Below are 10,978 nucleotides of genomic sequence, written 5' to 3'. Positions count from 1 at the left end.
AAATGTATAATAAATAGATAAATAAATAAAAATATTAAAGTGTATATCAATGCTAAAATTTTTCGTAGGATTAGTATGGTTTTGACATAAACTTTGTTGACACGCGTATGATGTAAAATCTAGTGTCTAAAAATACTAAAAATATTTCCGAAATAAGGTTGAGAAGTGATTGTTCAATGAGAGGGGGCGTGAGTGAATAAATGACGTTTGGCCACTTTGAGCACAGCACGACATTTGCCCGGGTCATATACTGACTATGTTCTGCCATACGGAAGCTACGCCGGCAAAGTTCAGTATTCCTCTACATTGTCGATCGGATGCGAACTCACCACGTACATCACCCAGTCACCTAGCGATGGCATAAGAGTGAAAACCGCTCGGCGGAAAAGTTTAAAAAGCCGACTAGTATGAATAGCACAATACCCGCCAGGCAGGTAGTGTCCATGAAGGTTACCATGAAAATCCAAACACAGTTCTCACCTTGAACAGGCAGCGTATAACAAGGTGTTGATCAGATCACGGTTTAGGACAACAAATTCATAGCCGAAAAATTGTAAGGGTAGCCAAGAGAGACAAACAGACAACTAAAGAAAACGACACAATGAAAGGTGAACCGACCTACCTGTACACCAATTCAACCTTAGCTGATACTGGGGAAAATAAAAAAAAAGCAATCAATCACAGGAGTCACCTTTAAGTTATAAATTGATATGTTGAGTTTGTTATATTCATAGTATACGCGTACCTGGATTGAAACGTCATAAAGGTCAAAAAGTTCAATATAGTCACAAAACTCAATTCAGTTAGTTTTGAAGGTAGGTGTTTGATTCAAAGACCTTTGTGTTCGAAAATGTTTTAATTTATTAAATTTGAAAAGTAAAGTAGACATGCACATTGTCTTTCGAAACAGCAGTGGGGAGAATCTTTTTGAAAATGATTTTGTAAATTTGTGCGACTAAGTTCTTGAATCAATGTCGGATCTGTTGCCTGCTTTATTATATTTATCAAATATTTATATCAGACTGACAAAAATATGCGTCTAAAATATAGAAAGGCAGCCATTAAAACACAAGAAAAATATCGTAATTAGAAATACAGCCAGTGGTTTATGAAAATCGGTATCGTTAAAACGCTAAAAACGCTTGGACAATATCATTGATTTTTAACGATACTGTAACAACGAAAAGTACATGTCAGATGTACATAGCATTTCTAACATCTCTTTTTAACATCACAGAAACTGGATGAGAAAGCTGTAAGGAACATTTCTCCTTAAAACTGACATTGTTTTTATAAAATGAAGATGGGACGGTACCATTTCGTAAAAGCCCTTACAATCTGAGGTGTGCTTAATTATGACCAACATTGTGTGCTACGAACGGAAAATATGCTAAAATTGTACCATAATTGTATACAATAGACTGTGCAAAATGCATTGACTTTGACTACAACTACTATATATTATTAGAATGTTTTTAAAAGCATACTTGCTAGACCAAACAATTCCTTTATTGCACCTTAGAATATGGTTGTACTGCATTCCCGTCTACCTGACTTCTGAATGCAAGCGTATTCCGACTTCATCTGGCTTGAATATCAAGCTTTACACAAACGGCTTCCAAATTTTAGTCATTATTCCTGAATATTATTTTTGCACATCTTAATGTTGGACTGATTCGTTTATACTGTGGACATATAATTCTTCCTTTTTTCTACAATAATTGTTAAACGCATTTCTAACGTTTTTGTCATGTCATGATGCGTATCGATTACGTAGTACGCGTTGCTTGATTCTTCATTGGAATCATTTTGGTAATGTTTTTCGGCAAGACTGCTGCAACACTCAAAATATCCTGCTAAACTTGTTATGCTGTAAGTGTAATTGGAACTACTCTGAAAAACCAAAGTACATTGTCCCTACCATTGTCACATATTTTCTTAGGTCACTCTCAGTGGAAGAAATCTCCACTTAAAACCATCTTTTGATCCATAACATGAAGAGATTATCTGTTCCTACCCCCACACACATGTGATGGTGATGGTTAGATTATACCAAAGTTACTTCGTGAATAAAATGTTCGCCTTCATTGACAATTCATAATTGGAAGTGAGTCAGGACTGGGGATTTCATAAAAGCGTATGTTACATATAAGACGAGAGTTTGGAAGTTCAGTAATTGAAGGGCCCTAATAACCCTCGCATATTCACATGAACAGGAAGAGAAATCAGTACAAGCTGCTGTTCTGTAGTCAGGATAGTCAATCTGGAAGAGATGATAGTTCTAATTCTGTGGACAAGGTTGACAACGACGGGTGTTACAAAAATGCAAAGAATAGCTAGATGCCCGCCAAAGGATTTTGTTTTATAGATATATAGGACTGAGCATTTGAATGTGTCCATGGGATTTACATTGAGCAAAGCAATAGTGGTTGACAGGCAGTATTTTGATCGACGGGTAGAACATTGTCACCATACCCTTACAGCAAGCTACATATATAGAATATTGGTGATACAAAGAGTTGACAAAACGTCAAAGACACACAGATGAGGGAAAGCATCAGATTACAGACAGCTACATATACTTTAATTCTATTAGTAAATACAATTCTGGCGCACTTAAAGGTATACAGTCACCTGTAATCTAAATATACCTATATATGGTCAAAGGGGCGTTCCTTGGTATTCAAAATCCCATGTGAGGGCGCTGTTTTTAAAAGCGGCCACCCGCTTAAAATCTGCGATTGGTTAGATTTTCTCTTTCCATGGTAACTGTAGCAAAATTGGAACAGGTAACAGTATACCTTTAATACGTTCCGTAATTCATTATCATGAATATTCTTCATCATGAGTAGTTTTGTTAGAAACAGATCATGTTATCTGCTTTATATTTAAAGCTGCATGATGTCTCCCCGATCTCTCAATTTCGAAGCAAGAACTCTTTATAGTTTCGCGTAGTGCGACTGGTGCACTACAAAAGAAGGCTTGATGTCCGACAGTGATCGACAACCTGAAAGACATAAAAATAACATTCCTAAATTTTTGAATTGTTGTAAAAAATGTAGGTTTACTTGCATTGCAAAATCAAATTAAAATATAGTAATTTTATTTTTCTAAGCTTTCACAATCTTTGGCCGACTTACCTGTAAACCGCATTGTTCGAATGAGTTCAGACTTTAAGATTTCTAGGATGTTGTGCACACCTTCTTCACCCTAAAATTGTAATAACGTTTCATATTAATATTAAATATATTCTGTGTGATAGAAATGTATATTATAAATGCTACAAATACTAGTCATGTGAATCATCATCAGAAAAGCACGACTGTGCAAAACCTTCAAGAATGATAGTCAAGTTCGGATTTTAGTAACATGCTATGGCATCGCAGACTAATAAGTCGCGAAGTATATGTTCCCATCGCTTCTAGATGAAGCTTTGCAAGTTGGTCGCCCTTACAATGCAAATTTGCGAGTGTAATGACGAGATAACGTCAGAAGAAAGTTATAACCTACCTACAAAGGATTGTATTCATGATGTTGTTATCGTAATTCTGTGTTCTTCAATCTACTTAAAGACTCCAAGGTGTACAACTATGATGCGAGTCACATAGGTCATTGCTATTTTGTGTTGCTAAAATATTTAAATATTCCATAAATACCAGCTTTATGTGAAACGTGATATCTATCATATGATCAGGCGATAAAATGTGGCTGGCATGCATACACTATGTCGATACTCACTGAGTGTGCAAGTCCATACAGAATAGGTCGACCAACAAACACTGCTTTTGCTCCCAGTGCCAATGCTTTGAATACGTCGATGCCATTACGTATTCCGCCATCTACGTAGACTTCAACTCTGTCACCAATAGCTTTGACAACTTCAGGCAGTGCTTCTATCTGGATAGTGGAAATTTTAAGTATGGTGAATAATGTACACAAAATTCAATTGAACCAGCCTAAATTGTGATTATTAAAATGTGGTACACTTTGTTAATTTGCGATTTGTGTTCAAGTGCAATGGTAACTACCCTTCCTTCTCATTTTGTTGAATACTTTGAATTCCTGACCGCATGTTTATTATCCAATCTCATATGCTCTTGGTGATGCGATTTTTATCAAGCATTGATCTTGAAAGAAAAATACAGATATCATGATACTTCACAATCACTAGGCTAGGTGTGAAAACTTCAACGTAGGCAAAATGATTTCAAGGGACTTAAAACGACTTCTTAGATAAACTTGTAAGGGTGAAAACACCTTCTGTTCAAGAACGTTTTGTTGTTCACGTTTGATTTATACTCTGACTTCTTTAAATTCACACATTCTTTTGATCGCGAACATATGTACAGTTAACTTACTGTTGCAGGTACAGAGTCAAGTCCTCGACCTCCATGGTTTGATACAATGACTGCACTGGCACCGTGGTTGATCGCTAACATGGCGTCTTCGGCTGTTAACACACCCTTGACGATGATTGGTAGACTGGTTTTTGAACGTAACCAATCAACGTATTCCCAAGTCGCAGACGGGTCTGTAATTTTTATGTCCCTCGGAAGTCCACTTTGAAGTGTCGGGCCCATATCGTAACCCTGGAAACACGTTAAGAATCGTATAAAAAATATCGGTTCACATTCAATGAAGACATAAGTCTTAGCACTTAGTTAAAGATTGACTTTTTACATATGCATTCACAATGTTTACTTGTTTATTTGTTACAGTACATTTGAACGAAGACATTTCATATTTATGTCGATAAATATAGAAAATCGGATTATGTGGTGTATACCTTTGTAAAATTCTACGTTTCGAACACAACAAAGGGTCAGTGCTATCGAAAGACGATAAGACCAGCAGCACATCATATTCACCTAATCTGTACGTCCAGCATCAGCATTGCTGCTGCCCTTGCTTTTGAATTTGAGGGAATAAGATCAGAGGAAGGTCTGCCTTGTTACATCATTTAAAGCCATACCTACAATAAGGTATTCCTTCAATATAATTATCTAGGTGTTTCTGCTGGAATAAGGAAGATTTTATACATATAGGTTTTTTTCTTTCAGTCGGTTATTTGATAGCAATTGCGCAAATAACGTTGAGTGTATCTTTCAGGACGATGTCCTAAACTAAGTATCGAAACTGATATTTGTTGGCTTGAAAGAGTAAAGCAAGCGAACACCCACTTTACAGGATGAATACCCCTTACCCAATTGAGCATGGAGAGTAAAGTACCTTGCTCAAGGGCACAACACCGTTCTATAGTCTCGAGCTTTCCATCTCCGATACTGGGTCTGGTACCGTAACCAGTTTCCAACGGTGCCTAAAGATTGCAAGGCCAGTTTAAACAACTGATTACTACAACGCCTACTGTTCGAAAGATAACTAGATTAAAATTCACTTCTGACCTCTGTCTATATCCTTTGAAACGCAAATTTCATTTAAAGATTTAGCTCGATCACTTGCCAAATATCAAACTTTGCCTTTTATCTTTTGGGTTAAAGGGAGTACTGTAGTAGAGGTGTGCTTCCTTGCTATTGATGTAAAACTTCGGAAAAAGTCAAGTGCAGACAGAACATAGCTCTTGATATTCAAAGATTATAAGCCTCGAAAGTCGAGATTCTAAGGTCTCACACTGCGGTAGATTTCAACATAAATTATTTGAACAAACCTTTAGATACTTTTCCAAATGCCCGTAGCCATGGCTGTCAATAATTCTGCGGTAGTAAACAGTCGTTTCCTCTTGGTTGTGAAGTCTTTTCAGGTTTCCAAGTGATGGGTTGTCGATGGTCACAGCTATGCCCTTGAAGTTCGAACGTTCAGCTCTTCTGACCAAATCCAGAGTCACGGTCCGATTTGGAAATAAATAGAGATTCAACCATTTCAACCCATTCGGCGTTTTCGCCCCTAATTCCTCCAATGATTTATTGGCATGTTGACTCAATACCATACATGTTCCCATTTTCTCTGCAGCTGTAAAATAAATCAAGATTGAAACTGTTTGCAAAGTGTTAAGACTTTGAAGTAGACTAAGATCATTTCCAGCATTTCTTTAACGTATCATTGAAGAGATCTCATAAGTACAGAATATATTCAAACGATACGGCAAAATTATTACCTCTTCTAACACGAAAAGGAGAATACAAGTTAACATCCAAATAATTGGATACTTTTTGATACTTCCGCTGACCTTACCTTTGGCTGTAGCCACTTCTGCGTCAGGGTGAGCCATTGCTTGTAATGCAGTAGGTGCGATACATATTGGGAGATCTACTTTCTGGCCAAGTAGAGAAACTGTGACGTCATTCGAAGTCACATTTTGTAATACACGAGGCTTAATACGAAGTCTGTTCAAATATAAATTATAAGAATCAGTACTCTTTACATATATTTGTATTTGTTGACATCACATGAATTGTCAATGGGAAGAAGATCAGTCAATGGAAGACAATGGCATAAGAAATCAAATGAAGGAAATGGCTTATGCCCCGGGGGCTTATGACCGTATTTTGGCATGCTATATGGTACATTTATTTGTACAGGAAGCAACAGTATACTGTGGGGTAATACACAGAAATGCAGTGGTCCTTATGTTCACAGAGGAAAGAGAGTTTGTCAAAGCTACCATTTGGCACACATCAAACGTACAAAAATATTACAAAAATCCCATTTTCTGAAAAATGGACATTTCTTGCATGTCATTCTAACCCATTAGAGCCCTTCACACATTGACGGAAGTTGTATGCATGCTTTGGTGTACAAACAGACAAAAATGTAAAATTCAATAAAAGCTGGCGTCGAACTGGCGTAATCCTTATCTGTATTTGTTGTTTGGTCGGGTAAATATGCTTCTAGCAGTACCTCTATTATGTGGCAGGTCCGTCTTTTAATTTTATGAAATACACATCTAAGCAATCTGCCAAGGTGACAAATAAATTAATATAACATTTGCTGATTAATATATTGCTAGATATTGACAAACCTTTTAAAAGACTCCATGTTCTGTTTCAGGGTTATCTCTTCATCACTACCAGACTCATAATATAAACATGCTATTTCATGCCCTCTTTGCTTGAAAAAGTCCTCATATTCTGCCAAACTTGCTAGTTTATAAGTCATCCTTGACATACACACTTGACTTCAAATTTAAGTAAGCTTCGATCGTAGCACGCAGGTAATTCAATTCCCGGGGGAACACTTTGTTTTCCGTAAAAAATAAAAAAAATTACTGAATATATACAATCACGGTTTACAAACTAAGTGAAAACTTGTGACACAAATCCCAGACATTTATCTCAAATTTTACGACCGGAATCCTTTCTCCTACTACCTCGTACTACCGGCACGCTTCCTTCTTCTTAATTCAACATTTTAAAAGCCTTCCCGGTCTGTTTCAGCTTTATAGCCTCATCACTCACGGAAACGTTATTGTTCCCGTGCTATTCAATGAAGTTTTCCTTTGGAAAAAAAATGCTAATATTTCGCTGCACTTGTCAGTTTATCAGTCATCCTGTATATGAAAAGAAGAGTTTAAGTTGTACGTTGACAAATTTAATTTCTCGGTTGAGATAAATAGACTGTTTTAGTATACAATGAAAATAGTCACATGGTGTATGGGCAAGTTTTGTTAAAACGTAATGAAAGACAAATATAGCCCAGTATTCATTTTCAAGAAACATTGCGGCTCGTTTAGAATAGTAAAGAAATTCCGAAGCGAAATATTGCAGAGTGTTTATTCATATTTTCCCAGGCAATTGAGAATTTTGACAAACGTACACACAAGATAGCCATATATTTACAATGGATGCACTTTGGTTGATTGTATGTCATCTTATTTGACGGATACTCATGGTGTGAAACGGAATATTTTATTTTATGTTTTTTTAATTTTATTTTATTAATCTCGAACCAACAGGTTTCCCCAATAACAGGTTCGTTTGAAAATAAAAATATAATACAAAAACGAAAAATATATAACAGTTACAACGTAAACAAACAGACAGGAGAATTCACATAAGAAATAACCAAAAAACAGCAACACAGCGAAAGACACACAGAAAAACATCAAGATAAAAGTAATCATTCAGAAAAAAGGATCTTACATAATCCATGACGAAAATTACTGAAATTATCAAAAATATCTAAATTTTGCTTGTTACAGATAGAATTAAAATATGTCTGAGATCGTGATAAAAATGAGTGTTTCAAGATATTCGTACGTGCTGACACTGGTCTAAAAAGAACAGCACGACGCAATGTAAAAGCAGGAACGTTAAAATGAATCTGTGCAAGGACATCTGGTACACTATAAACTGAGTGAAGGATTTTATAAAGAAAAAGAGTGTCTAAAAATTTTCGCCTGTTCTCCAATGTGGGAAGGCGAAATTCATAACATAGGTTACTATACAGAGCCCTTGAGTAAGCCATCGATGAACGGAAACAAAGATACTTGATAAATTTTATTTGGACTCTTTCTAATTTCCTTATTAAATATAATTGATGAGGGGACCAGATGGGTGAGCAGTATTCAACGTGGCTTCTGACGTAGGAGACATACAATGTTTTTAAAACTTTGATGCTATTAAAGTATTTACAAGAACGCTTGATAGTTTACCATTCAGTGAGTGTCAGTCTGACGAATTCAAAACTTGGCTATAACATTAGGGAGGTCTAATAAATCATTTAATGTATGGCCGACGATGTATCCTTCATGGTGTCTGATCTATATCTGACTCATATATAGAGTGTATATGTCATAAAGACGTTAATGGTGAGTACTGGTCTATGTCCAAGGTGGCGAGACCGGATGAATAACCTTTGGTAACTTGGAGTAAATGTATCGCGTCACTTGTCAAGGACATACAACTGTACGTCCTTGCAGCCATCGCTCGTCCATTATGGCTTGCGTTCCACTTTCAGCGTACGTTTGACAAACATGAAGCATCGAGAATAAAACCATGGTGGGTTCTAAAAGAATGTCCTGCAGTTTGTATGTTCATAGGGCTGGATTAAGGCGAAAGTGCAGATCTGTCTAGCAGTGACGCTTATGACCGTGATCTTAGAGTGAAGTCACGATTATGGTCAAACACCAAACGGCCCCGTTTAGTTTGTATCTTACCTTACGACCATGATAGCTAGGGGACAAAACCTCATGTAAGAAGGATCGTTGTCCGATTCACTAACAACATAGGAGGTGTTAGGAGGCAAGCAAAGGTCGCAGCAGTAACGACGCCCATGATCTCGAAGAGGTGAAACGATGCTTAAGAGAGTCAGGGGAAAGAAACAGAAGAACAAAGAGACAGAACTAAAAAGCTGAACTGACCTTCCTCACACCAATAACACAGTCTTGAAAGGAGAAATTTAACGTAGTATTTAGACGAGGAAAAACAGAAACAAACCGTCAGACATCGACACAAGAACGTTATACAGTAAGAATCCGTCTCCGGTTCCTCCTTAACGCCTGATAAGTCACAAGGGTCAATGTCAAACATAGAACTACTTGATAATGTTAAAAAATGACGTCAATTGCTCTCTCATTAATATGCAAAAAATGAATATTTATCTGCGATTTTGGGTTACATGTTTGGAAATACGCATGCGATAACAATTGAACTACGACGTCTATTGTTATGAACGCTAAAACCATATTAACGGCTCAGGCTACGAGTAAAAACTGTAAACAACGGTAACGCATACAACACTGGATAGATTTATCCGCATTTCAGATGATAGAGTCCGTAGCTATTTAGTAACAAACTTGTAACCCTGAACCCCGGCGCCTAGCGCCTGACTGTCGCATATAGTATTTGTTCATGACGTCCAGGCATTGTCGTATGCGTGATGACCTCATTGAAGGTTGAGCTGTATGATTAACGTACACAAACGATCGTCTATACTATATCGGTTACAGGCACGAGTAAATGCAAAAATGTTAGAAATAGTTTACAATAAACAAATTCACAAATTCAGCATCCTAGGAATTTAGTTGACAGACATGCAGATACAAAAAGCCTAAGGAATTCTAAATGTGTGTCATATGTGCAAAAAACACGTCATGCACTGCCCTGCGACTTAATATTTAGACATTTCACTGAATTTGTACTATCAAAAATAGCAGACACAAAAGTGGTTAAGGATTTCAAATCATATGTTAATAGACATATAGTAAAAATTCACTTAAAATTTGTGTCATGTTTGGTGTCACGCTGACAGGCAAAGATGCTCTGAAAGTTTAGAGTTCATTCACATAAATATGCAAATGTGATACCCAATATCTCAATAAGATGGGTGACCCGTACACCACCCCAAAATTCAATGTACTCAAACAGTAAAATATCATAACATTAACGAAATAAACCAATCTGCGACTCGTTTACTACTTTTAATATTAAGCGGGTTACAAGGACTCTTCCAGGTGACATGTGTGCGATCAATCATTCTTATCTTAAAGGCCCATGGGCTGTAACTCTGCGAAATTTGTCCAACTTCAAATTACCTCCAATTTCTTCAGATATTCATTGCAATCTGCAAATTGAACAATATAGTCATTAACTATGCCTCAACAATGTTTACTTGTGGCAGCATTGGCAAGAAATTGAACATATTTATACTCATTTGAAATTTCCCGCCATTTTCAGAATCTTGCCATGTTCTGTGCAAAACAGAAATGTTTTTGTCAAAGTGAAGTGAATCCCTTTCCCGTCCTTTCAGTGGGTTTCCCCATGTTGACCTTGTACCATGGTTTGATACAATAACCGCATCCGTATCATGTTGTATGGTTGACTGCCAACATAGCGTCTTCTGCTGCTAAGTTACTCTTGACCATGATTGGCAGATTGGTTTTTGAACGCCGCCAATCATCGTATTCCCAAATAAGAGTAGTGTCCCTAGTGGGCAGATCTCTCGGCATACGGTTCTCAACTATTGGACAATCTTATATATATATATATATATATATATATATATATATATATATATATATATA

General features: G+C 36.7%; 1 protein-coding gene across 3 annotated transcripts; it reads right to left on the bottom strand.

The window, feature by feature from the left end:
• Positions 1–837: 837 nt before the first annotated feature.
• Positions 838–10,915, bottom strand: LOC139143308 (uncharacterized). 3 transcript variants are annotated; one of them, XM_070713536.1, is made up of 8 exons: positions 9,317–10,915; positions 6,977–7,191; positions 6,190–6,341; positions 5,666–5,967; positions 4,359–4,589; positions 3,739–3,897; positions 3,141–3,210; positions 838–3,007 (listed from the first exon to the last, which is right to left on the bottom strand). In XM_070713536.1, exons 2-8 carry the CDS (start codon positions 7,120–7,122, stop codon positions 2,940–2,942), a joined length of 1,128 nt encoding a protein of 375 aa, XP_070569637.1. In that variant the 5' UTR covers positions 7,123–7,191; positions 9,317–10,915; the 3' UTR covers positions 838–2,939. The 3 variants fall into 3 exon arrangements, with proteins under 3 accessions (XP_070569637.1, XP_070569636.1, XP_070569638.1); XM_070713535.1 differs by having other exon boundaries at positions 9,393–10,914; XM_070713537.1 differs by lacking the exon at positions 6,977–7,191 and having other exon boundaries at positions 9,317–10,914.
• Positions 10,916–10,978: the final 63 nt, after the last annotated feature.

This window comes from Ptychodera flava, chromosome 11, assembly GCF_041260155.1.
Source record: "Ptychodera flava strain L36383 chromosome 11, AS_Pfla_20210202, whole genome shotgun sequence".
NCBI classification, from domain to species: Eukaryota; Metazoa; Hemichordata; class Enteropneusta; family Ptychoderidae; genus Ptychodera; species Ptychodera flava.
Note: the sequence above shows the minus strand (reverse complement) of the source record. Positions and strands in the feature narration are given on the sequence as shown.

Coding starts and splice junctions, on each gene's coding strand:
- LOC139143308 (XM_070713536.1), bottom strand. CDS start 7,122: ATGTCAAGGATGACTTATAAACTAGCAAGTTTGGCAGAATATGAGGAC. Junction 4,590..5,665: donor ATTTGGAAAAGTATCTAAAG/GTTTGTTCAAAT, acceptor ACGTGTTTCCAG/GGTTACGATATGGGCCCGAC. Junction 3,898..4,358: donor TTGACTCTGTACCTGCAACA/GTAAGTTAACTG, acceptor TCCACTATCCAG/ATAGAAGCACTGCCTGAAGT.